The 25,587-nt window shown below is 72.6% G+C and overlaps 3 protein-coding genes across 4 annotated transcripts; 2 read left to right on the top strand and 1 right to left on the bottom strand.

Annotated features, from left to right (window-relative positions):
- Positions 1–623: 623 nt before the first annotated feature.
- LOC142403428 (F-box/LRR-repeat protein 19-like) lies at positions 624–10,253 on the bottom strand. The gene is given in 11 exon segments (XM_075489668.1): positions 624–810; positions 812–1,209; positions 3,187–3,278; positions 3,320–3,329; positions 3,399–3,503; positions 3,505–3,555; positions 3,557–3,577; positions 4,266–4,352; positions 4,622–4,765; positions 7,384–7,581; positions 10,127–10,253. Coding segments are annotated over 10 exon segments (1,266 nt in total). The 5' UTR covers positions 7,555–7,581; positions 10,127–10,253.
- A 412-nt stretch (positions 10,254–10,665) lies between these two features.
- Positions 10,666–13,712, top strand: ZNF3 (zinc finger protein 3). Of its 2 annotated transcripts, XM_075489665.1 has the most exons (4): positions 10,666–10,914; positions 11,467–11,562; positions 12,216–12,302; positions 12,826–13,712. In XM_075489665.1, exons 1-4 carry the CDS (start codon positions 10,894–10,896, stop codon positions 13,582–13,584), a joined length of 963 nt encoding a protein of 320 aa, XP_075345780.1. In that variant the 5' UTR covers positions 10,666–10,893; the 3' UTR covers positions 13,585–13,712. The 2 variants fall into 2 exon arrangements, with proteins under 2 accessions (XP_075345780.1, XP_075345781.1); XM_075489666.1 differs by lacking the exon at positions 12,216–12,302 and having other exon boundaries at positions 10,669–10,914.
- Positions 13,713–14,729: 1,017 nt separating this feature from the next.
- Positions 14,730–24,571, top strand: LOC142403427 (uncharacterized; the record flags this gene model as incomplete). Its single annotated transcript, XM_075489667.1, is given in 11 exon segments — positions 14,730–16,342; positions 16,613–16,712; positions 17,808–17,915; positions 18,014–18,120; positions 18,883–18,997; positions 19,791–19,856; positions 21,033–21,056; positions 21,058–21,087; positions 21,089–21,224; positions 24,407–24,522; positions 24,524–24,571. Coding segments are annotated over 11 exon segments (2,280 nt in total), but the record flags the coding sequence as incomplete, so codon positions are not given.
- Positions 24,572–25,587: the final 1,016 nt, after the last annotated feature.

The following is a 25,587-nucleotide window of genomic DNA, read 5'->3' as shown; positions in this document are numbered from 1 at the left end:
GGCCCAGTGCTCCCAGTACGACCCCTAACACCCCTCACACTGCTCCCAGTTCCCCTCCAGTGCTCCCAGTGCCCCCAGTGCCCCCTACCAGCGGCTCCAGGTGCGGCAGACGCGCATGCAGACGCAGAGCTCGCGGGAGGAGAGGTGCAGGAAGACCCCCGGGACCCCCAGAACGCCCCCAGTACGGCCCCAGTGCTCCCAGTACGACCCCTAACACCCCTCCCACTGCTCCCAGTTCCCCTCCCCAGTGCTCCCAGTGCCCCCAGTGCCCCCTACCAGCGGCTCCAGGTGCGGCAGACGCGCATGCAGACGCAGAGCTCGCGGGAGGAGAGGTGCAGGAAGACCCCCGGGACCCCCAGAACGCCCCCAGTACGGCCCCAGTGCTCCCAGTACGACCCCTAACACCCCTCCACTGCTCCCAGTTCCCCTCCCAGTGCTCCCAGTGCCCCCAGTGCCCCCTACCAGCGCTCCAGGTGCGGCAGACGCGCATGCAGACGCAGAGCTCGCGGGAGGAGAGGTGCAGGAAGACCCCCGGGACCCCCACAACCCCCCAGTACAACCCCTAACACCCCTCCCAGTGCTCCCAGTTCCCCTCCCAGTGCTCCCAGTGCCCCCAGTCGGCCCTACCAGCGGCTCCAGGTGCGGCAGACGCGCATGCAGACGCAGAGCTCGCGGGAGGAGAGGTGCAGGAAGACCCCCAGCCAGACGTCCCGCTGCATGACGTGGGCGGCCCCGCTGTCCAGGGGCAGGCGGTCGGGGTCGGGGCTGGCGGGGGGGGGTCTCACCACGTGCCGCTCCAGGGGGGGCGGGGGGCCGGGGCGGGGAGGGCACCAGGGGCCACGCCCGCAGCCCCCGCGTCCCCCCGGCCGCCGGGGCCCCCCCGCCCCCCGCTGCCCCCCGGCAGCCGGCGGGGGTTTGGCGGCAGGGGGGGCGGCCCCGTTGTGGGGGGCGGCCGCCTTCGTCCTCCTCTTCTTCGTCGTCGTCTTCTTCCTCGTCTTCCTCCTCGTTCTCCTCCCCGTCCTCGTCCTCCTCGTCCTCCTCCTCCTCCTCCTCCTCGGCGGCGGGGGGGCTGAAGGGCGGCGGGGGGCTGCCCCCCGAGTCGGAGCCGGAGCTGGAGCTGGAGCTGGAGCTGGCGCCGGCCGGGACCCGCTCGAGGAGGCGGCACATCTGCCGGAAGCGCTCCAGGCGCTCCCGCTGCCGCGTCCGGCCCTGCGGCACCCCCGTCAGCCGGGGCGCGGCGACGGGGACACCCCGGGGACACGGGGACAAGCCTGGGGACAGGGGGGGACAGTCCCGGGGACGGGGGGAGAAGCCTGGGACAACTCTAGGAGGTGGGGACAACCCCGGGACACAGAAGGACAACCCGGGGACAAGCCTGGGATCGTGGGGACAACCCCTGGACAGAAGGACAGCCTGGGGACAACCCGGGGGACATGGGGACAAGCCTGGGGACAGAGAGGGACAGCCCTGGGGATGGGAGCAGAACCCTGGGACAACCCTAGGGACGTGGGGACAACCCTGGGAATCGTGGGGACAACCCCCGGGACAGAGAGGAACAACCTGGGGACAACCCTGGGGACATGGGGACAAGCTTGGGGACAGGGGGAGACAGCCCCCGGGGACGGGGGGAGAAGCCCGGGACAACTCTAGGGAGGTGGCGACAACCCCGGGACACAGAAGGACAACCCCGGGGACAACCCTGGGATCGTGGGGACAACCCCTGGGACAGAAGGACAGCCTGGGGACAACCCGGGGGACATGGGGACAAGCCTGGGGACAGGGGGGGACAGCCCCGGGGATGGGGGGGAGAAGCCTGGGACAACTCTAGGGAGGTGGGGACAACCCCGGGACCGTGGGGACGACTCCCAGGACAGAGAAGGACAACCCGGGGACAACCCTGGGGACATGGGGACACGCCTGGGGACAGCGGAGAACCCTGGACAACTCTAGGGAGGTGGGGACAACCCCGAGACAGAGAAAGACAACGTGGGGACAACCGTGGGATCATGGGGACAACCCCCGGGACAGAGAAGGACAGCCCGGGGACAACCCTGGGGACATGGGGACAAGCCTGAGAACAGAGGGGGACAGCCCTGGGGACGGGGGGGGACAGCCCTGGGACAACTCTAGGGAGGTGGGGACAACCCTGGGACCGTGGGGGACGCCCCCCAGGATGGGGGGACAACTGCCGGGACAGAGAAGGACAGCCCGGGGACAACCCTGGGGGCATGGGGACAACCCCCGGACAGAGAAGGACAACCCAGGGACAACCCTGGGGACATGGGGACAAGCCTGGGGACAGAGGGGGGACAGCCCCGGGGATGGGGGGAGAACCCTGGGACAACCCCAGGGAAGTGGGGACAACCCTGGGATCATGGGGACAACCCCCAGGACGGGGGGACAACTCTGGGATCGTGGGACGACCCTAGAGACAACTCGGACAACAGCACAAGACCCTGGGGACAACCTTGGGGACATTGGGGACAACTTAGAAGACACGCAAGGACCCTGGAACGACCTTGGGGACATTGGGGACAACTTGGAGAACACCAGAGGACACTGAGGACAAGCTTGGGGACATCGGGGGACCAACCTGGGACAACCTTGGGGACAACTCAGGGAACACCAGAGGACCCTGGGGACAACCTCGGGGACATTGGGGACCTCCCTGGGACAACTTTGGGGACCCTTGGGGACAACTCAACAGAAGAGCAGAGGGACCCTGGGGACAACCTCGGGGACATTGGGGACATCGGGGACCTCCCTGGGGACAACCCTGGGCCACCGGGGACCCAGCAGACCCTGGGGACAACCTGACGGAACTGGGACCCCCGGGGACACCCCCAACCCCCTGGGGACCCCCGGGGACGGCTTGGGGGGGGGGACACAGGGGACAGAGGGGGACACAGGGGATGGGAGGGGACCCGGGGGACAAGGGGGGGGTGGCACAAGGGATGGGGGAGGGCACAGGGGACAGGGGGGTGACATGGGGGACGGGGGGTGACCCAGGGGGACGGGGGGGGTGACCCAGGGGACAGGAAGGACCCAGGGGACGGGGGGGTGGCACAGGGGACAGGGGGGGGCACAGGGGACAGGGGGGTGGCACAGGGATGGGGGGGGGGGGGACTCGGGGGGACGGGGGGGTGACACGGGGGAAAGAGGGGGACACGGGGGGGGGGGTCTCACCTCGGGGTCGGGGGGGGCCGCAGGCGGGGGGCCGGCCCCCCGGGGGGCTGCAGCTCGGGGGGGGCCCCCCACGTCCCATCGGCCGCCTCCGCCTGGGGGGGGGGGGGGGACAACCACGGGGACACCCCTCAGCGCCGGGGTCCCTCGGGGGGGGGGACAGGACAAAAAGGGGGGGATCCCCCCCCTCCCCGCCCCCCCCGGGGGGGCCTCACCTTCTTTTTGGGGTCCTGCTCCCTCTTGCGTTTGGGGGGGGCCCCCGTCAGGGGGGGAGGGGGGCGGCGGGGGGGGTCCCCCGCTTTGCGTTTCGGGGGGGGCTCAGTCCGTCAGCTTCCAGCGCACCCCCTCCTCCCCCTCCTCCGCCCGGCGCTTCGCCCCCCCCGTCCCCCGAATCCTGCGGGGGGGGAGGAGGGGGGGTCAGCAGGGGGGACCCCAAAACCCAGAGACCCCCCCAAAAAAACCTAGCGACCCCCCCCAGCCCTAGGGGCTCCCCCAAAGCTCCGAGAGTTCCCCTAAAACACCCCAAAATCCAGCCCACCCCAGACTCCCAGCCCACCCCCCCTCAAGTCCCAGCTCCCCCCCCCCCAAATCCCAGAGCCCCCCCCGAAATTTCAGGGACCCCCCCCCCCCCAAATCCTAAAGGATCCCCCCAAAACCTCCCTCCACCCCCCCCCAAATCGCAGGAACCCCTCCCAACCCTGCCCCCCCCCCCCAAATTTCAGGGACCCCCCCAAATCTCAGAGGCCCCCCCCCAAATCCTGAAGGACCCCCCCAACCCCCCCTCCACTCCCCCAAATCCCAGTGCCCCCCCAACCCTAGGGCCCCCCCAAGACCCCATGGACCCCCCCCCAAACCTTCAGAGAACCCCCCCAAAATTTCAGGGCCCCCCCAAATTCAGGCCCCCCCCCCCCCAAACCCCCACACCCCTCGCACCCCACAACCTCCCCCACCCCCTGGTGCCCCCATAAACCCCCCGGGTCCCCCAAAACCCCCTGCAAACCCCCCAAAAACCCCCTCGGGGCCCCCTCCCTCAAAAATTTGGGGGGGACCCCCCCAAAAAAATTTGGGGTGCCCCCCCCCACCTTGGCGCTGCGCCCCTCCCGCTTGCACTTGGGGCACTCCCAGCAATTGGGGATCTCGGGGTTGACCACCGCCTCCGCGCGCCCCATCTGCGAGGAAACCGCCACAAATCTGGGGGATCCCCCCCCAAAAATAGGGGGGGGTGTCCCCATATGCGGGGGGGGTCCCCAAAATCCGAGGGGGGTCCCGAAAACGCCGGGGGGGGGGGCCGCAAAACGGGGACCATCACCCCTTTGGTGGAGCGTCCCCGGTGCGTGGGGAGGTTGCGGGTGCCCCGGCGCCCCGCCGTGGGGTGGGAAAAGGGGGTGCCCCCCCCCCCCCAAATCTGGGGGTGCCCCCCCCCCGTGTCCCCCCCCACCTGGAGGCAGCGGGGGTGGACGATCTCGCTGCAGAGCGTGCACTCCATCAGCGAGAGCTCGAACTTCTCCTCCGGCCCCTCGGCCGCCTCCTCCCGGCCGGCTTCTCCGCAGGCCAGGCACACGGCCGTGTGGGGCAGCACGGGCTGGGGGGGGGCACGGGGGGGGCTGTCAGGGGCCCCCCAAAACCGCCACAGCCCCCCTAAACCCCCCACAGCCCCCCCAAACCCCAATGCCCCCCCCCAAACCCCGATACCCCCCCCCCCCAAAGCAGCCCCGGAGTCCCCGCAGAGCGAGCAGGCTGCAGCGTGGGGCAGCACGGGCTGGGGGGGGGGCACGGGGGGGGCTGTCAGGGCCCCCCCACAACCGCCACAGCCCCCCTAAACCCCCCACAGCCCCCCCAAACCCCAATGCCCCCCCCCAAACCCCGATACCCCCCCCCCCCCAAGCAGCCCCGGAGTCCCCGCAGAGCGAGCAGGCTGCAGCGTGGGGCAGCACGGGCTGGGGGGGGGGGGGGGGCACGGGGGGGGGCTGTCAGGGCCCCCCCAAAACCGCCACAGCCCCCCTAAACCCCCCACAGCCCCCCCCAAACCCCCCCTGCACCCCCACACCCCCCCCCAAACCCCAATATCCCTCCCCCCAAACCCCACACCCCCCCCAAAGCGGCCCCGGGGTCCCTGCAGGGCAGGCTGCAGTGTGGGGCAGCACTGGGGGGGGGGACACACACCCCAAAAGTGCTGCAGCCCCCCCTGAACCCCCAGCCCCCCCCAGCCCGCCCTGGGGGTCCCCGAAGGCGCCTCGTGGGCCCCCCAGAAACACCCCGGGGGTCCCCAAAGTACCCTCGGGTCCCCCAAAGCAGCCCAGGGGGACCCAAAGCAGCTTGGGGGTCCCCAAAACCCCCCCGGGGGTCCCCACAGTGCCCTATAGATCCCCCCAACCCCCCCGGGGATCCCCACAGTGCCCTATAGATGCTCCCAACCCCCCCGGGATCCCCAAAACCACCCAGGGGGTCCCCAAAATGCCCTATAGATCCCCCAACCCCCCCCAGAGATCCTCCCACCCCCCCCAGGATCCCCCAACGTGCCCTACAGATCCTCCCCACCCCCCCAGAGATCCCCCAAAGCACCCTATAGATCCCTCCCACCCCCCCAGGATCCCCCCAACCCCCCCGGGGATCCCCAACCACCCCACAGCCCCCCTAAACCACCCCAGGGGATCCCCCAAAGTGCCCTATAGATTCTCCAAACCACCCCAGGGATCCGCTAAAGTGCCCTATAGAACCCCACCACCACCCCAGGGATCCCCCAAAGCACCCTATAGATCCTCCCAACCCCCCGGGGATCCCCACAACCCCCTCGGGATCCCCCAACGTGCCCTACAGATCCCCACCACCACCCCAGGGATCCCCCAAAGCACCCTATAGATCCCTCCCACCCCCCCAGGATCCCCCCAACCCCCCTGGGATCCCCCAACGTGCCCTACAGATCCCCCCCACCACCCCAGGAATCCCCTAAAGCACCCTATAGATCCTCCCAACCCCCCTGGGAATCCCCCCAACCCCCCCGGGGATCTCCAAACTACCCCACAGCCCCCCTAAACCACCCCAGGGATCCCCCAACGTGCCCTATAGATCCCTAGACCACCCTAAGGATCCCCTAAAGTGCCCTATAGATCCCCACCACCACCCCAGGGATCGCCCAAAGTGCCCTATAGATCCCCACCACCACCCCAGGGATCCCCCAAAGCACCCTATAGATCCCCCCAACCCCCCCGAGGATCCCCAAACTACCCCACAGCCCCCCTAAACCACCCCAGGGATCCCCCAACGTGCCCTATAGATCCCCCAAACCACCCCAGAGATCCCCCAAAGCACCCTATAGATCCCCCCAACACCCCCGAGGATCCCCAAACTACCCCACAGCCCCCCTAAACCACCCCAGGGATCCCCCAACGTGCCCTATAGATCCCCCCAACCCCCCCAGGATCCCCCAACGTGCCCTACAGATCCCCACCACCACCCCAGGATCCCCAAAGCACCCTATAGATCCCTCCCACCCCCCCAGGATCCCCCCAACCCCCCCGGGGATCCCAAACCACCCCACAGCCCCCCTAACCACCCCAGGGATCCCCCAACGTGCCCTATAGATCCCCCAAACCACCCCAGGGATCCCCAAACCACCCAGGGGGTCCCCAAAATGCCCTACAGATCCCTCACAACGCCCCCGGGGATCCCCAAACCCCCCCCAGGGATCCCCCAAAGCACCCTATAGATCCCCCCAACCCCCCAGGGTCCCCCAATGTGCCCTACAGATCCCCCAAACCACCCCAGGGATCCCCAAAACCACGCAGGGGGTCCCCAAAATGCCCTACAGATCCCTCCAACGCCCCGGGGATCCCCAAAACCCCCCCAGGGATCCCCCAAAGCACCCTATAGATCCCTCCACCCCCCCAGGATCCCCAACGTGCCCTACAGATCCCCACCACCACCCCAGGGATCCCCCAAAGCACCCTATAGATCCCTCCCACCCCCCAGGATCCCCCCAACCCCCCCGGGGATCCCCAAACTACCCCACAGCCCCCCTAAACCACCCCAGGATCCCCCAACGTGCCCTACAGATCCCCACCACCCCCCCAGGGATCCCCCAAAGCACCCTATAGATCCCTCCCACCCCCCCAGGATCCCCCCAACCCCCCCCGGGATCCCCCCAACGTGCCCTACAGATCCCCCCGGCTCCCCCCCCGCCCCGTTTCGGGGTGCCCTCACCGCGGTGCACTGCCGCAGCAGGCACGACTGCTTCATGCGTCCCGGCCCCCCGAATTTCTTCATGTCCCGGCAGAAGTGGCACTCGCCGCACTCGGAGCGCAGGCAGGCCCGGCACCTCCGGCACCGCGTCCGGCGCCGCCGAGCTCCTGCCCCCGCCCCGCGGCTCCGCATTGGCCCCCGCTCCCCGCCTACGCCGGCCTGGGACGCCGCGGGGACGGGGACGCCGCCGCGGGGGGACGCGCGGGGACGGCGGGGGGATAGGAGACGTCGTGGGGACGTCACGGGGATCGGGGACGCCGCGGGGACGGGGACGCCGCGGGGGGACGCGGGGCGGCGTGGGGACGGCGGGGGGATAGGGGACATCATGGGGACATCACGGGGATCAGGGACGCCGCGGGGACGGGGACGCCGTGGGGGGACGCGCGGGGACGGCGAGGGGATAGGGGACGTCGTGGGGGACGTCACGGGGATCGGGGACGCCGCGGGGACGGGGACGCCGCGGGGGGATAGGGGACATCATGGGGACATCACGGGGATCAGGGACGCCGCGGGGGGACGCGCGGGGACGAGGGGCGGCATGGGGGGACAAGGGGCGGCGTGGGGACGGCGGGGGGATAGAAGACATCATGGGGACATCACGGGGATCAGGGACGCCGCGGGGACGGGGACGCCGTGGGGGGACGCGCGGGGACGGCGAGGGGATAGGGGACGTCGTGGGGACATCACGGGGATCAGGGACGCCGCGGGGACGGGGACGCCGCCGCGGGGGGACACGCGGGGACGGCGGGGGGATAGGGGACGTCGTGGGGACGTCACGGGGATCGGGGACGCCGCGGGGACGGGGACGCCGCGGGGGGACGCGGGGCGGCACGGGGGGACGGCGGGGGGATAGGGGACATCATGGGGACATCACGGGGATCGGGGACGCCGTGGGGACGGGGACACCGCGGGGACACGGGGGAGATAGGGGACATCGTGGGGACATCACAGGGATTGGGGACGCCGCGGGGACGAGGGGCGGCGCGGGGACGGCGGGGGGATAGGGGACATCATGGGGACATCACGGGGATCAGGGACGCCGCGGGGACGGGGACGCCGCGGGGGGACGAGGGGCAGCGCGGGGACGGCGGGGGGATAGGGGACATCGTGCGGACATCACGGGGATTGGGGACGTCGTGGGGACGCCGCGGGGACGGGGACGTCGCGGGGACACGGGGGGGGACGAGGGGCGGCGTGGGGACATCACAGGGATTGGGGACACACGGGAACGGGGACGTCGCAGGGGACACGGGGGGACGAGGGGCGGCGTGGGGACGGCAGGGGGATAGGGGACATCATGGGGACATCACGGGGATTGGGGACATCGTGGGGACGGCGTGGGGATTGGGGACACCCCGGGGGGGGACACACGGGGACGGGGACATCGCAGGGGGACACGCGGGGACGAGGGACAGCACAGGGAGTGGGGCGGCAGGGGGATGGCGTGGGGATTGGGGACATCACGGGGACATCGCAAGGATTGGGGACATCGTGGGGACAGTGTGGACACATGGAAAGACGAGGGACAGCATGGGGAGCGGGGCGATTGGGGACATCATGGGGACATCGCGGGGATGGCACGAGCATTGGGGACATCACGGGGACGTCGCGGGGACCAGGGCAGCGTGACAACACGTGGGGATTGGGGACATCGCGGGGACATCGCGGGGACCGGGGTGGCGTGGGGACAGCGTGACGGTTGGGGACACCACGAGGACCAAGGCGGCGAAGGGACGAGGGACGTCACGGGGACCAGGGACGTCGTCGGGGACGACGCGGGGATGGGGGACATCAGGCCAACCAGAGCACGGGGACAGCGCGAGAGTTGGGGACGTCGCGGGGACAACGCGGGGACAGGGGACGTCGCGGGGACCGGGGCCACGCAGGCAGCGCGGGGACGCGGCGGGGACCGAGGACGGCGCGGGGGACGTGGCGCAGCGCGGGGACGAGGAGGGGACGGCGTGGGGACACCGAGCGCGTCACGGGGGGGACCGTGGGGACATCGAGGGTGCCGGGGATGTCGTGGGGACAGGACGGGCACCGTGGGGACGTCACGAGGACCGAGGGGACAGCACGGGGACCGTGGGGACGTCACGAGGACCGAGGGGACACCGTGGGGACCACGGGGACGTCACGAGGACCGAGGGGACACCGTGGGGACATCACGAGGACCGAGGGGACACCACGAGGATCACGGGGCACGACAGGGACATCACGGGGACCGTGGAGACGTCACGGGGCCCCCCCGGGATGTCCCCAGCACCCAGGGGACATCGCGAGGACCGAAGGGACGCGGCAGGGACCGTGGGGACATTACGAGTACCGGGGGGGGGGGGGGGTCGTGGACCCCGTGGGGACACCGTGAGCACCGTGGGGACACCGTGAGGGGACCGTGGGGACACCGTGGGGAAGTTGTGAGCCCCGTGGGGACCCCGTGAGCATCGCGGGGACATCGCGGGGACATCGTGAGCACCGCGGGGACATCGTGAGGGGACCGTGAGCACCGCGGGGACATCGTGGGCACCGTGGGACGAAGAAGAGAGAGGCGGACACTCGGTCAGTGCCACCGCTGGCGACAGCGGGGGGGGGGGGTGGCACCTCCGGGGCACCGGGGGGACACGGGGGACACCCCCCCCCTCCTCCTCCTCCTCCTCCTCCTCCCCGCCCCGCCACCCCACACCCCCCCCCCCCGGTCGGGCCTCACCTGCAGCCGCGCCGTGGGGCCGGGAGCGGCGCCATCCCCGGGGCCGCGGGGGCCGCTGGCGGGGCGGGGGCGGGGGCAGGGCCGGGCCGGGAGGAGGAGGAGGAGGAGGGCGGCGGGAGAGGAGGAAGGGGGGGAGGAAGAGGAGGAGGAGGAGGAGGAGGGGGGGGGGAAGGGAGGCCCCGCCGGGCCGCCGCCGCCCCCCCCCCGCCCCGGGAGCGGCGGCGGCGGCGGGCGGGGGGGGGGGGGGGAGGGGGGTTGGGGGGGGTGTCCCCCCCTCCCCCCGGGTGGCGGCGGAGAGGAGGGGGGGGGGGAGCGGCCCCCCCGCACCCCCCGGGGCGCGGACGGGGCCGGCGGCGGCGGCGGCGGCGGCGGGTGGGAACGGGCGGGCGGCGGCGCGGCCTGCGCCCTCCCCCTCCGCCCCCCGCCGCCCACGCAAAATGGCGGCGGCGGCGCGGGGGACGACGGGAGGCGTAGTCCCGGCGCGGGACGTAGCCAATCGGCGCGCCGCTTTGAGTACGCCCCGCCCCTTTCCCCCCGCCCTCTCTACCCGCGCGCCGGAAGGACTCACCTCCTCGCCGGAAGAGCGACCATAGAGGCGGGGATGGGCGGGAAGGACACGGAGTGACGCGCCGGTCCTCCAGGCCGGCTAGAGCGGCCCCGTTGGGCTCTGGACCGGAAGTGGCGTCTCGGAGGCTCCGCCACAACCGCGGCGCTTCCGGCGGCCGGGCCCGGCGGCCGCGGGGCAGCGGGGGGGGCCGGGGGGACGCATGGGGGGGGCCCCGCCAAGGGTGAGTGGGGCCTGGGGGCGGGGGAGGGCTCGGGGGGGGCCCCGGTGCAGGTCGGGAGGGGCAGAGCAATGGGGGAGGGGCCCCTGGTGCTGATGGGGGGGCGGGGCGAGGCCGGGGGGGGGCGGGGCTGGGGGTATTGGGGGTCCCTGGTGCAGATCGGGGGGGCGGGGGGGGGGGGTCAGGGCGATGGGGGGGGTCCCTGGTGCTGATGGGGGGGGCAGGGGGGGGTCAGGGCGATGGGGGGGGGTCCCTGGTGCAGATGGGGGGGGCAGGGGGGGGTCAGGGCGATGGGGGGGGTCCCTGGTGCTGATGGGGGGGGGCAAGGTTAGGGGGGAGGGTCTTTGGTATAGACTGGGGGGGTCCCGCGGCTACTGGGGGGTCCCTGGTGCTGATGGGGGAGTCCCGGGGCTATTGGGGGGGGTCCCTGGTGCTGATGGGGGGGTCCCGGGGCTATTGGGGGGGGTCCCTGGTGCGGATCGGGGGGGCTCAGGGCGATGGGGGGGTCCCTGGTGCGGATCGGGGGGGCCCCGGCTCACCCCTCTTTCCCCCCAGGGCCGGGGGCTGACGGTGCCGGGGGCCCCGCGATGGAGGAGTGGGGGGCGCTGGGCGAACCCCCCCAGGAGCTGCAGCGGGATGCCGGCCCCCCGGGTAAGGGCTGGGGACGGGGAGGGGGGTCCCTGAGCACCCGGGGGGGGTCCCTGAGATCATGGGGGTCTCTGAGATCATGGGGGGGGTCCCTGAGCACCCAGGGGGGGGTCCCTGAGTACCCTGGGGGGCTCCCTGAGATCATGGGGGGGGTCCCTGAGCACCCTGGGGGGGTCCCTGAGATCATGGGGGTCTCTGAGCACTCGGGGGGGGACTCCCTGAGATCATGGGGGGGTCCCTGAGTACCCTGGGGGGCTCCCTGAGATCATGGGGGGGGGGTCCCTGAGCACCCTGGGGGGGGGGGGGGTCCCTGAGATCATGGGGGGGTCCCTGAGCACCCTGGGGGGCTCCCTGAGATCATGGGGGGGGGTCCCTGAGCACCCTGGGGGGGTCCCTGAGCACCTGGGGGGGGTTCCCTGAGCACCCTGGGGGGGGTTTCCTGAGATCATGGGGGGGTTTCCCAGTCTATGGGGGGGTCCCTGAGCACCCCAGCAGGGACCCTGAGCCTTTGGGGGGGCCCTTCAGCCCGTGGAGGGGGTTCCTGAGGCCCCTGGGGGTGTCCCCAAGGCACATTTGGGGTCCCCGATGGCCCGGGGGGGGGGGGGGGTCCCCGGACCCCTGGGTCCCCCCGCTGAGCCCCCGTCCGCACCCCGCAGGGCTCCCGCTGCCCGGCCCCGAGGAGCCCGGAGTCCCCCAGCCCCGGGGCAGCGAGGAGGGGGGGGAGCCCCGGGGCACCCCCGCAGGTGAGGGGGGACACGGGGACATGGGGACGGGGAGGGGAAGGGGGACGCAGGGATGGAGGGAGGGAGGGGGGGACGGGGAGGGGGACGTGGGGGTGGATGGGGGACAACGAGGGGGGGACGGGGAGGGGGAGGGGGGGACAGAGCGGGGGACACGGGGATGGAGGCAGGGACGTGGAGAGGGGGATGGAACGGGGAGGGGGGCACGGGGACAGAGAGGGGGACGTGGGGACAGAGAGGGGGACACGGGGACGGAGGGAGGGATGCGGAGAGGGGGACACGGGGTCGGAGAGGGGGACATGGAAAGGGGGGCGTGGGGACAGAGAAGGGGACGTGGGGAGGGAGAGGGGGCGGAGAGGGGGCACAGGGACGGGGCGGGGGACACGGGGACGGTGTGAGGGACGGGGGGGGGGGACACGTGGGGACAGACAAGGGAACGGGGGGGTGGACGGGGGACACGGGGGGGGGAAGGGGGGGGATGGGTCGCAGGGGCAGAAGCCCTGACGCCCCCTCCCCGTCCCCGCAGCCTCCTCCCCGGCCCCGTCGCCGCCGTCCCCGCGCTGGCGTCCCCGCCGCCGCCGCCGCCGCCGCCCCCCCGCCCCGGGCCGCCGCCCCCCCGGCTCCTCCTCCTCCTCCGCCGCCGCCGCCGCGTCCGTTCGCCTGCGGGGAGTGCGGGAAGCGCTTCGGGCTGAGCTCCCACCTGATCCGTCACCAGCGCAGCCACACGGGCGAGCGTCCCTTCGGCTGCGGCGCCTGCGGCAAAGCCTTCGCCCAACGCTCCGACCTGGCCCGCCACCACCGCACCCACACCGGCGAGCGCCTCTACGCCTGCGGCGACTGCGGCAAGCGCTTCGCCGAGAGCTCCCACCTCCTCCGCCACCGCGTCACCCACTCGGGCGAGCGGCCTTTCCAGTGCCGCCTCTGCGGGAAGAGCTACGGCGACAGCTCCTACCTGGCCGTCCACCAGCGCGCCCACACCGGCGCCCGCCCCTACGGCTGCCCCCGCTGCGGCAAGGCCTTCGCCCGCAGCTCCACCCTCGCCCGCCACCAGCGCGTCCACGGCGCGGGACACGCCCCCTCGGCCGGGCTCCGCCCCTTGGGCGGGAAGTGGGAGGGGCCGAGGGGCGAGGGCGGCCCCGGGGAGGAGCCGGAGAGGCGGGGGGGGGGCGCGGTGGGAGGGGCTGCCGGGGGGACGCGCCTCCCCGGCCGAGCTCCGCCCGCCGTGGGCGGGGACGTGGCGGGGGGCGGCGCCGCCGGAGAGCGAGACGCGCCCGCTGGCGGCTGAGTGGGAGGGGCTGCGCTGTGGCCGCGCCTCCCCGGGTCAGCCCCGCCCACTGGGTGAGGAGTGGGAGGGGCCGCCGCGCGGGAACGCCCCCCGTGGGGGGAGGAGCCCCGGCAGCCAGGAGGAGGAGGAGGAGGAGGAGGGTGAGCCCCGCCCACCAGCGGGTGAGTGGGAGGAGCTACGGCCGGGCCCCGCCTCCCAGGAGAAGCTCCGCCCCTTGGCCGAGAAGTGGGAGGGGCTTCGGCTCAGCCCCGCCTCCTCCTCCCCCTCGGAGGGAGACGTGACTGATGGGGAGGACTGGGCTGGCCACGCCCCCCCCGAGGATGAGCCCCGCCCCCTGGAGCCGGAGTGGGAGGAGCGACGCTGCGGCCACGCCCCCTCGGAGGAGGAGGCGGGACGGCCTCCCTTGCGGGACTGGGCTGGCCACGCCCCGCCGGAGGACAAGCCCCGCCCCCGCGAAGCGGAGTGGGCGGGGCCGGGCGGCGGCGACTCCGCCTCCTCCTCCTCCTCGGGCGAGCCTTCGGAGGACGAGTGGGCGGAGCCGGCGGTCGGCCCCGCCCCCCGCGGGCTGCGAGTGGGGGGCGAGTGGGCGGGGCTGCGGGCCACGCCCACCCGGCCGCCGGCCACCAATCACCTGCGGATCGTGGGGTGGCAGTGGGGGGTGGAGTGAGCCGTTGCCCGGCAACCGCGCGCGGGGGGAGGGCGGGGTGGGCGGGCGGGTGGGGGGGGGGGGGGAGCGGGGCGGTTGCCGGGCAACGGCTGCCCCGGCGACCGCCCGCCCGGGGGGCGGGGCCTGGCGAGACTCAATAAAGACGTGACGGCACTCTGGCTCCGCCTCCTTAAAGACCCCGGCTCCCTCATTGGCCGCCCCGCGCTCCCGCACCGCCCCACTGCCCGCCGATTGGTGGCGACGTCCCGCTTGTCCCGCCCTCTGCCCGTTATTGGCCAGGGGCGCTACCCCCTCCGTCCCCATCGAGCGCCGCTGCTCTCTGATTGGCCGCCGCCGCCGCCCGTCTCTTCCCTGCCCGCCGATTGGCCGCGCCCGCCTCCCGTCTCACCCTCCCCTCCCCATTGGCTGGGGGCTCCGCCCTGCCGGGCCGAGCTCGCTCCCCATTGGCCGCCGCCCTCCCCCCGCCGCCGCTTCCCCTTCCTGCCCCGCCGGCCCCGCCCCCCGCCCCCCTCCAGCCACCAATGGCAGCGCGGGCCGGGGGGCGGGGCCGCGCCCCGATTGGCCGGCGGCTGCGCGCGCATCGCCGCGCCGACGGGAGGGCGGGGGAGGGGTCGCTCCGGCCGCCGCCAGCCCCGGGCGCCCCCCGCCCCTGCTCGTCGCCATGGAAACGGGGCCCCCCGCGCCCCCGCCCCGCCCCGCCCGCCCCCGCCCCAAGATGGCCGCCGGGCCCCCGCCGGGACCCCTGGCCAATGGGGTGGCGGCGACGGCGGCCGGGCGGGGGGCAGCGGCCAATGAGGGGGCGGAAGAGACCCGGCGCCGCCCGGAGGCGGCCAATGAGGGGAGGGAGGGCCGGCGGGGGTCAAAGGCCGCGGCGGGGTCAACAGCGGGGGTCGAGGTGGGGTCGACCCCGCCCAACGAGGGGTCAACGGAGGCCGGGACGGGGGCGGCGGCGGCCAATGAGGGCTCGGAGCCCCACCCGAGGGCGGCGGCGGCCATCTTGAGGTCAGTGGAGGTCACGGCGGGGGCAGAGGCCGACGGGAGGTCAACGGCGGCCAGCGCGGGGTCAACGGTGGCCAACGCGGGGTCAACGGCGGCCAACGTGGGGTCAACGGAGGCCAGCGCAGGGTCAACGGCGGCCAACGTGGGGTCAACGGAGGCCAGCGCGGGGTCAACGGCGGCCAATGAGGAGCCAGAAGACCACGGAACGTCAACGGCGGCCAGCGTGGGGTCAACTGCAGCCAACGCGGGGTCAACGGTGACCAGCGTGGGGTCAACGGCGGCCAATGAGAAGGCAGAAGCCCACGGGAGGTCAACGGCGGCCATGTCAGGGTCAACTGTGGCCAACACAGGGTCAACGGCGGTCACGACAGGGTCAACGGTGACCAGCGTGGGGTCAACGGCGGCCAATGAGAAGGCAGAAGCCCACGGGGGGTCAACGGCGGCCGTGTTAGGGTCAACTGTGGCCAACACAGGGTCAACGGCGGCCATCTCAGGGTCAACGGTGACCAGCGTGGGGCCAACTGCGGCCAACACGGGGTCAACAGGAGCCAACGAGGAGCCAGAAGCCCATGGGAAGTCAACGGCCGCCATCTCGGGGTCAACAGCAGCCGATGCAGGGTCATCGGCGGCCATCTCGGGGTCGACAGCAGCCAACGCGGGGTCATCGGCGGCCATCTCGGGGTCAACAGCAGCCAACAAGGAGCCGGAGCCTCGCACGACCTCCGCGGCGGCCATCTTGGAGCCGAGTCCATCCGAGGCGGCGCCGGAGACCCCCGCCACCTCGACGGCGGCCACCTCGGAGCCATCGGCAGCCCCGCCGGCGGCCGTTTCGGGCTCTCCGGGGGAGCGGAGCCTGGCGGGGGCCAACGGGCCGGGGCGGGGCTCGCAGAGCAGCCTGGGCCCCGGCATCCCGGGGCCGCGGGGGCGGGACCTGGACTCGGTGAGCCTCCTGTCGGGGACGCTGGAGTCCTTGGCCGGTTCCTTCCCCGACGACGCCAGCTCCATGGGCTCCGACTCGGAGCTGTCGGCGCCGTCCTACCGCCGCACCGACCGCTACGGCTTCCTGGGGGGCAGCCAGTACTGCGAGGCGCCGTGAGTGACCCCGAACGGGCATCTTCCGCCCCAAAACGCCTCTCCCCGCCCCCCCCCCCCCCCCCGGGGTGGGACGCCCCGTGGGGTCCACACCTCCCCGCCCCCATCACCTCTGGGCTCCCAGGAGGGTGTCTGAGACCCCCCCAAGCGTGGGGCTGGGTTTGGCGGGGGGCTCGCTATGGGGCTGGGTGGGTGCCCAGGGTGAGCTGTGGGGCTGTGGGGTGGCGGGACCCCCCCCCCCCACCGCCCGCCCCCCCTCCCCCCCCCCAGGGAGAGCTCGGTGCCCGTGGACGTGGCGCGGCAGCGGGAGCTGAAGTGGCTGGAGATGTTCAACCACTGGGACAAGTGGCTCTTGCGGCGCTACCAGAAGGTGGGTCCTGCCCCACGGCGGGGACCTTGGCGTGGGGGGGCCTTGGGGGGCCCCCATGACCCACAGGGGGTTTGGGGGGGGGAGATCTTTCTGCCCAGGAGGGGGGTCTGGGGGTCCTCCTGCCCCATAGCAGCTCTTGGGAGGTTTCTTGTGCCCCATAGAGGGGTATGGGGGGTCCTCCTGCCCCATAGCAGGCCCTGGGGGGGGTCCTCCTGCCCCATAGGAGCTCTTGGGAGGTTTCTTGTGCCCCATAGAGGGGTATGGGGGGTCCTCCTGCCCCATAGCAGGCCCTGGGGGGGTCCTCCTGCCCCATAGCAGCCCTTGGGAGGGTCCTTCTGCCCCATAGAGGGGTTTCGGGGGGTTCTCCTGCCCCATAGCAGGCCCTGGGGGGGGTCCTCCTGCCCCATAGCAGCCCTTGGGAGGTTCCTTCTGCCCCACAGAGGGGTATGGGGGGTTCTCCTGCCCCATAGCAGGTCCTGGGGGGGGTCCTCCTGCCCCATAGCAGCCCTTGGGAGGTTCCTTCTGCCCCACAGAGGGGTATGGGGGGTTCTCCTGCCCCATAGCAGGCCCTGGGGGGGTCCTCCTGCCCCATAGCAGCCCTTGGGAGGGTCCTTCTGCCCCATAGAGGGGTTTCAGGGGTTCTCCTGCCCCATAGCAGGCCCTGGGGGGGGGTCCTCCTGCCCCATAGCAGCTCTTGGGAGGTTTCTTGTGCCCCATAGAGGGGTATGGGGGGTTCTCCTGCCCCATAGCAGGCCCTGGGGGGGTCTTCCTGCCCCTTAGAGGGGTTTGGGGTGTTTGTCTTGCCCCCTAGCAGGCCCTGGGGGGGGGGGTCCTGCCCCATAGCAGGCCCTGGAGGGGGGGGCAGTTCCTCCTGCCCCATAGAGGGCTCTGGGAGGTTCCTCCTGCCCCATAGAGAGGTTCGGGGGGGCCCTCCCGCCCCACGGCAGGCGGCGGGGTCTGCATCAGGCTGACGGTGGGGGCCGTGGGTCTCTCTCTCCGTGGGTCTCTCTCTCCGTGGGTCTCTCCGGCCGTGGGTCTTGCCGTCCGTGGGTCTGGCCGTGGGTCTGGCCGTCCGTGGGTCCCGCCGTGGGGCAGGTGAAGCTGCGCTGCCGCAAGGGCATCCCCTCCTCCCTGCGGGCCCGGGCCTGGCAGCTCCTCTCCGACAGCAAAGCCCTGCTGGATCGCAACCCCGGCCTCTTCCAGGTGAGGGCGGGGCAGGGCGGGGCCCTGGGGGGGTGGGCGTGGCCCGGGGGGCGTGGCCCGTGGGGCGTGGCCCCGGGTGACGCCCACCCGGCCGGCAGGAGCTGGAGCGGCAGCCGGGGGAGCCGCGGTGGCTGGACGCCATCGAGAAGGACCTGCACCGGCAGTTCCCCTTCCACGAGATGTTCGCCGCCCGCGGCGGGCACGGGTAGGACACGCCCACCCCCCCGGGACACGCCCACTGTGGACACGCCCCCCACCCCAGTGGACACGCCCACCCCACCCCCCCGGGGCACGCCCACCCCGCTGTGTCCAGCCCCGGGTCTGGGCCTTGAATGGGTTCCCCTGGGTGGCCACGCCCCCTCCCGAGGTGACCACGCCCCTTCTGGGTGGACACGCCCCCTCCCGAGGTGACCACGCCCCTCCCAGGGTGGACACGCCCCAACCCCCAAATCTGGGCACACCCCTTCGTGAGCGGCTCCGCCCCTCCTCCAGCCTGGCCGCTCCCACTAATGGGTTGGCTCCTCCCCTTCTGGGTTGGCCCCGCCCCTTCGGGGTGAGCCACTCCTCCCTCAGGCTGGCTCCTCCCCCTCCAAGGTAGCCCCTCCCCCTTTTTGGGTTGGCTCCTCCTCCTCCTCCAGACTAGCCCCTCCCCTAAAGACTTGGCTCCTCCCCCTCCACACTGGTTGCTCTCCCTCTGGCTTGGCTCCTCCTCCCCCGGCCTGGCTCCTCCCACTCTGAACCGGCCCCTCCCCTGCCAAACTGGCCCCTCCCCCTCCAATCTGGCTCCTCCTCTCATACTTTGGCTCCTCCTCCTCCGCGGTGGCTCCTCCCCCTCCGGGTTGGCTCCTCCCCCTCCGCACCGCCCCCTCCCCCTCTCTGGCGGCTCCTCCCCCTCCGGGGTAGCGCCTCCCCCGGGCGCTGACCCCGCCCCCCCGGCGGCTGACCCCGCCCCCGGCCCCGCCCCCAGGCAGCAGGACCTGTACCGCATCCTGAAGGCCTACACCGTCTACCGGCCGCAGGAGGGCTACTGCCAGGCCCAGGCCCCCGTGGCCGCCGTCCTGCTCATGCACATGCCCGCCGAGGTGGGGCCGGGGGGCACCGGGGGGCAGGGGGGCACGGGGGGCACTGGGGACCTGGGGGTCATGGGGGTCGAGGAGGGCACCGGGGGTCAGAGGGGGCACGGGGGGCACCAGGGGTCGTGGGGGGCATGGGGGACACGGGGGGCACTGGGGGTCACAGGGGTCATGGGGGGCACCGGGGGGCACGGGGGGACACGGGGAGCACGGGGGCACTGGGGGTCACAGGGGTCATGGGGGGCACCGGGGGGCACGGGGGGACACGGGGGGCACTGGGGACCTGGGGGTCATGGGGGTCGAGGAGGGCACCGGGGGTCGTGGGGGGCATGGGGGGCACCGGAGGGCACGGGGGGCATGGGGGGACCCGGGGGTCACAGGGGTCATGGGGGGCACTGGGGGTCAGGGGGGGCAACCGGGGGGGAAACGGGGGTCATGGGGGTCACGGGGGGCACTGGGGACCCAGGGGTCGTGGGGGGCACTGGGGGTCATGGGGGGCACCGGGGGGCAGGGGGACACGGGGGTCATGGGGGTCACGGGGGGCACTGGGGACCTGGGGGTCATGGGGGTCACGGAGGGCACTGGGGGTCATGGGGGTCGCGGGGGGACCCGGGGGTCATGGGGGTCGCGGGGGGCAGCAGGGACCCGGGGGTCCCAGGGCCCTGGGGATGGGGGGGGGGCGACGGGGAGGTTGGGGGGGTCCTGGGGTCGCGGAGGGGTCGGGGGGTGGGGGGAGGGGTCCCGGGCGCCGGGGTCGCCCCGCTGACCCCCCTCCCCTCCCCCCCCCTCCCCTCCCCCGCAGCAAGCGTTCTGGTGCCTGGTGCAGATCTGCGAGAAATACCTGCCCGGCTACTACAGCGCCGGCCTGGTGAGGGGCGGGGCCAGCGGGGGTCAGCGGGGTCAGCAGGGGTCAATGGGGTCAGCGGGGGTCAAGGGGGGGGATGGGGGCCAATGGGGTCGGCGGGGGTCAATGAAGGATGATGATGGTCAAGGGGAGCCAATGGCGCCGATGGGGGTCGGTGGGGTCAGTGGGGGTCAGTGGGGTCAGTGGGGGTCAAGGGGGGTCAACGAGGGGTCAATGGGGGTCAATGAGGGATGATGGGGGTCAAGGAGGGGTCAAGGGGGGTCAAGGGGGGTGATGGGGGTCAATGAGTGGTCAATGGGGGTCAATGGGGGTCAACGAGGGATGATGGGGGTCAAGGAGGGGTCAGTGGGGGTCAATGGGGGTCAACGAGGGATGATGGGGGTCAAGGAGAGGTCAGTGGGGTCAATGGGGTCAACAAGGGATGATGGGAGTCAAGGAGGGGTCAATGGGGGTCAAGGGGGGTCAAGGGGGTCAACGAGGGCTGATGGGGGTCAAGGGGGGTCAATGGGGGTCAACGAGGGATGATGGGGGTCAAGGAGGGGTCAAGAGGGTGATGGGGGTCAATGAGGGGTCAATGGGGTCAACAAGGGGTCAATAGGGGTCAGTGGGGGTCAATGGGGGTTAACAAGGGATGATGAGAGTCAAGGAGGGGTCAATGGGGGTCAATGGGGGTCAACGAGGGCTGATGGGGGTCAAGGAGGGGTCAATGGGGTCAAGCAGGGATGATGGGGTCAAGGAGGGGTCAATGGGGGTCAAGGGGGGCCAGGGCCAATGGGGGTCAACGAAGGCTGATGGGGGTCAAGGAGGGGTCAATGGGGGTCAAGGAGGGCTGATGGGGGTCAAGGAGGGGTCAATGGGGGTCAAGCAGGGATGATGGGGTCAAGGAGGGGTCAATGGGGGTCAAGGGGGGCCAATGGGGGTCAACGAAGGCTGATGGGGGTCAAGGAGGGGTCAATGGGGGTCAACAAGGGATGATGGGGTCAAGGGGGGGTCAAGGGGGGTCAATGGGGGTCAACGAGGGATGATGGGGGTCAAGGAGGGGTCAAGGGGGTCAAGGGGGGTCAAGGGGGTCAAGGGGGGCTGATGGGGGCCAAGAGAGCCCAAGGGACCTCAAGGGGGGCCCAGCGGCGGCCACAGGGCCCCCCCGGGGCACCCCTGACCCCCCCCCCCCGCCCCCAGGAGGCCGTGCAGCTGGACGGGGAGGGTGTTCGGGGCGCTGCTGCGGCGCGCGGCCCCCCGCCGCCCACCGGCACCTGCGGCGCTTCCGGGTGGAGCCGGTGCTGTACCTGACCGAGTGGTTCATGTGCATCTTCGCCCGCAGCCTGCCCTGGGCCGCCGTCCTGCGCGTCTGGGACATGTTCTTCTGCGAGGGTACGGGCGGCGCCGGGCGCGGCCCCGGGGGGCGGGGCCGGGATCCGCGGCCCCGTCCCGTGTCGCCTCCCGCGGCCGTGTCCCGCGTCCATGTCCCACGTCCACATCCCACGTCCCCGTCCCGTGTCACCTCCCGTGTCCTTGTCCCGCGTCCATGTCCTATGTCCCCGTCCCGTGTCACCTCCCGCGGCCATGTCCCGCATCCATGTCCCATGTCCACGTCCCGTGTCACCTCCCGCGGCCATGTCGGATGTCCCCATCCCACGTCCCCGTCCCGTGTCACCTCCCGTGTCCTTGTCCCGCATCCATGTCCCACATCCACGTCCCACGTCCCCGTCCCGTGTCACCTCCCGCGTCCTTGTCTGATGTCCCCGTCCCACGTCCCCGTCCCGTGTCACCTCCCATGTCCTTGTCCTGCATCCATGTCCCACATCCACGTCCCACGTCCCCGTCCCGTGTCGCCTCCCGCGGCCGTGTCCCGCATCCATGTCCCGTGTCCACATCCCGTGTCACCTCCCACGGCCGTGTCCCGCATCCATGTCCCCCGTCCACGTCCCACGTCCCTGTCCCGTGTCACCTCCCGTGTCCATGTCCGATATCCGTGTCCCACGTCCCCGTCCCGTGTCACCTCCCACATCCTTGTCCGATGTCCCCGTCCCACGTCCCTGCCCCATGTCACCTCCCGTGTCCATGTCCAATATCCGTGTCCCGTGGCCACATCCCACGTCCGTGTACCACGTCACCTCCTGTGTCCACGTCCCATGTCCGTGTCCCATATCCATGTCTCGCGTCCACGTCCCATGTCCGCATCCCGTGTCACCTCCCGTGTCCATGTCCGATATCCACGTCCCATGGCCATGTCCCACATCCATGGCCCACATCCGTGGCCCGTGTCCGTGGCCCGTGTCACCTGCCGTGTCCACGTCCCACATCCATTTCCCACGTCCATGTCCCACGTCCCCGTCCCGTGTCACCTCCCGTGTCCGTGTCCAATGTCCACGTCCCACGTCCATGTCCTGTACCCACATCCCGTGTCCCTGTCCCGTGTCCCTGTCCCGTGTCCCCGTGTCCGTGTCCCTGCCCACACCCCATCTCCCTCCGCGCTCCCGCGTCCCGTGTCCCACGCCCGTGTCCCCACGTCCCACCTCTTTATGTCCCACGTCCCCGTCCCACGTCCCCGTCCTGTGTCCCCGTGTCCCACATCTTGTGCCACCGTCCCATATCCACGTCCCACGTCCGTGTCCTGTGTCATCACGTCAATGTCCCACATCCACGTCCCGTCTCCCCACGTCCCATGTCCCACGTTCACATCCCCGTCCCACGTCCCCGTCCCACGTCCCCGTCCCACGTCCCCGTCCCATCTCCCCATGTCCCCGTCCCCGTCCCACGCCCCATGTCCATGTCCCTCGTCCCTGTCCTGTCTCCCTGTGTCCCCGTCCCACGTCCCCATCCCCCATCCATGTCCCCGTCCCACATCCACGTCCCTCGTCCCGGTCCCATGTCCCCATCCCACGTCCCCGTCCCCATCCCTTGTCCCAGTCCCACGTCCCCGTCCCTCGTCCCCGTCCCCCGTCCCCGTCCCCCGTCTTGCGTCCCCCGTCCCACATCCCCATCCCTCATCCACGTCCCTGTCCCCCATCCCCGTCCCTCGTCCCCGTCCCTCGTCCTCGTCCCGCGTCCCCGTCCCTCATCCCCGTCCCACGACCCCGTCCCCCAACCCACTTCCCCATTCCCCGTCCCTCATCCCTGTCCCCGTCCCCCGTCCCCGTCCCCCGTTGCCGTCCCCTGTCCCGGTCCCCCGTCTCTGTCCCTCGTCCCCGTCCCCTGTCTCCATCCCTCATCCCCATCCCACATCCCTGTCCCTCGTCCCCATCCCCCGTCCCCGTCCCTCGTCCCCCTCCCCTGTCTTGCGTCCCCGTCCCCCATCTCCGTCCCTCGTTCCCGTCCCCCGTCCCGGTCCCTTGTCCCCCATCCCACGTCCCCGTCCCTCGTCCCCATCCCCCGTCTTGCATCCCCGTCCCCGTCCCCTGCCCCCATCCCCCGTCCCCATCCCTCGTCCCCATCCCACATCCCTGTCCCTCGTCCCCATCCCCCGTCCCCGTCCCTCGTCCCCCTCCCCTGTCTTGCGTCCCCGTCCCCCATCTCCGTCCCTCGTTCCCGTCCCCCGTCCCGGTCCCTTGTCCCCATCCCACGTCCCCGTCCCTCGTCCCCATCCCCCGTCTTGCATCCCCGTCCCCGTCCCCTGCCCCCATCCCCCGTCCCCATCCCTCGTCCCCATCCCCCGTCTTGCGTCCCGGTCCCTCGTCCTCGTCCTGGTCCCCCGTCCCCATCCCTCATCCCTGTCCCACATCCTCGTCCCCATCTCCCGTCCCCGTCCCCGTCCCCGTCCCTCGTCCCTGTCCCCCGTCCCCGTCCCCCGTCCCCGTCCCTCGTCCCTGTCCCCCGTCCCTGTCCCTCGTCCCCGTCCCCTGTCCCCATCCCTGTCCCCTGTCCCCATCCCCCGTCCCCGTCCCTCGTCCCCGTCCCCTGTCCCCGTCCCCCGTCCCCGTCCCCCGTCCCCATCCCCCGTTTTGCGTCCCCGTCCCTCGTCCCGGTCCCGTGTCCCCGTCCCTCATCCCTGTCCCACATCCTCGTCCCCGTCCCCCGTCCCGGTCCCCTGTCCCCGTCCCTCGTCCCCATCCCCCGTCCCCTGTCCCCGTCCCCTGTCCCACATGCTCGTCCCTGTCCCGTGTCACCGTCCCCCGTCCCGGTCCCGTGTCCCCATCCCTCGTCCCTGTCCCACATCCTCGTCCCCATCCCCTGTCCCCGTCCCCCATCCCCGTCCCTGTCCCCTGTCCCCGTCCCTCGTCCCCATCCCCCGTCTTGCGTCCCCGTCCCTCGTCCCCGTCCCTCGTCCCGGTCCCACGTCCCCATCCCTCATCCCTGTCCCACATCCTCATCCCCGTCCCCCGACCCCATCCCCCATCCCCGTCCCCCGTCCCCGTCCCTCGTCCCGGTCCCCTGACCCCATCCCCGTCCCCGTCCCCCGTCGCCATCCCCCATCCCAGTCCCGCGTCCCCTGTCCCCGTCCCCTGTCCCACATGCTCATCCCCGTCCCCCGTCCCCCGTCCCCGTCCCCCGTCGCCGTCCCCCGTCCCGGTCCCGCGTCCCCCCGCTCTTCACGCCCCCCCCCCCCCCCCCAGGGGTGAAGATCATGTTCCGGGTGGGGCTGGTGCTGCTGCGCCAGGCGCTGGGGACCCCCGAGAAGCTGCGGAGCTGCCAGGGGATGTACGAGACCATGGAGCGGCTGCGCAGCGTCCCCCCCCCCCGGCCTGCACGAGGACGCCCTGGTCCACCAGGTGGGGGACGTGGGGGGACGGGGGGGGATGTGGGGACGCGGGGACGCGTGGGGACGTGGGGACGTGGGGGGACGTGGGGGGATGTGGGGGGATGTGGGTATGTGGGGGGACGTGGGGGGACAGGGGGACACGGGGGGACACGGGGGGACGGGGGGGGGGACATGAGGGGACATGGGGGGATGTGGGGGGGATGTGGGGGGACGTGGGGGGACGTGGGGGGGATGTGGGGACATGGGGGGACGTGGGGGGACGTGGGGGGACGTGGGGGGGATGTGGGGACACGTGGGGACGCGGGGACGTGGGGGGACATGGGGGGATGGGGGGACGTGGGGGATGCGGGGGGACGTGGGGGGGACGTGAGGGGACATGGGGGGGATGCGGGGGGATGTGGGGACGTGGGGGGATGTGGGGACGTGGGGGGACATGGGGGGACGGGGGACGGGGGGGGGGGACATGGGGGATGTGGGGATGTGGGGGGACATGGGGGGACAGGGGGACGTGGGGGACGTGGGGATGTGGGGGGACGGGGGGGGATGCGGGGATGTGGGGGGATGTGGGGGGATGCGGGGGGACATGGGGACATGGGGGGGACATGAGGGGACATGGGGGGACGTGGGGACATGGGGGGACGTGGGGGGACGTGGGGATGTGGGGGGGGACACGGGGGGGACATGGGGACATGGAGAAGCGGGGGGGACGTGGGGATGGGGGGCCGTGGGGGGGCACAGGGGACACGGGGGGGCCGTGGGGGGACGCGGGGATGTGGGGGGGACATGTGGGGGACATGGGGACATGGAGAGGTGGAGGGGACGTGGGGGGATGTGGGGGGACGTGGGGGGACGCGGGGACATGGAGAGGCAGAGGGGACGTGGGGACGGGGGGGTACGGGGGGGGATGGGGGGACGTGGGGGGACGTGGAGAGGCGGAGGGGACGTGGGGACGCGTGGGGACGTGGGGGGACATGGGGGGACGTGGGGGGGCCGCGGGGACATGGAGAAGCGGGGGGGCCGTGGGGATGGGGGGCG

Source organism: Mycteria americana, unplaced genomic scaffold, assembly GCF_035582795.1.
Source record: "Mycteria americana isolate JAX WOST 10 ecotype Jacksonville Zoo and Gardens unplaced genomic scaffold, USCA_MyAme_1.0 Scaffold_261, whole genome shotgun sequence".
Lineage (NCBI taxonomy): Eukaryota > Metazoa > Chordata > Aves > Ciconiiformes > Ciconiidae > Mycteria > Mycteria americana.
This window is presented reverse-complemented; position numbering and strand designations above follow the sequence as displayed.

Bases quoted from the DNA above. Each gene is read 5' to 3' on its own strand.
- ZNF3 (XM_075489665.1), top strand. From the start codon at position 10,894: ATGGGGGGGGCCCCGCCAAGG. The intron at 11,563-12,215 runs GTAAGGGCTGGG...CGCACCCCGCAG, and splicing joins GCGGGATGCCGGCCCCCCGG to GGCTCCCGCTGCCCGGCCCC. The intron at 12,303-12,825 runs GTGAGGGGGGAC...CCGTCCCCGCAG, and splicing joins GCCCCGGGGCACCCCCGCAG to CCTCCTCCCCGGCCCCGTCG.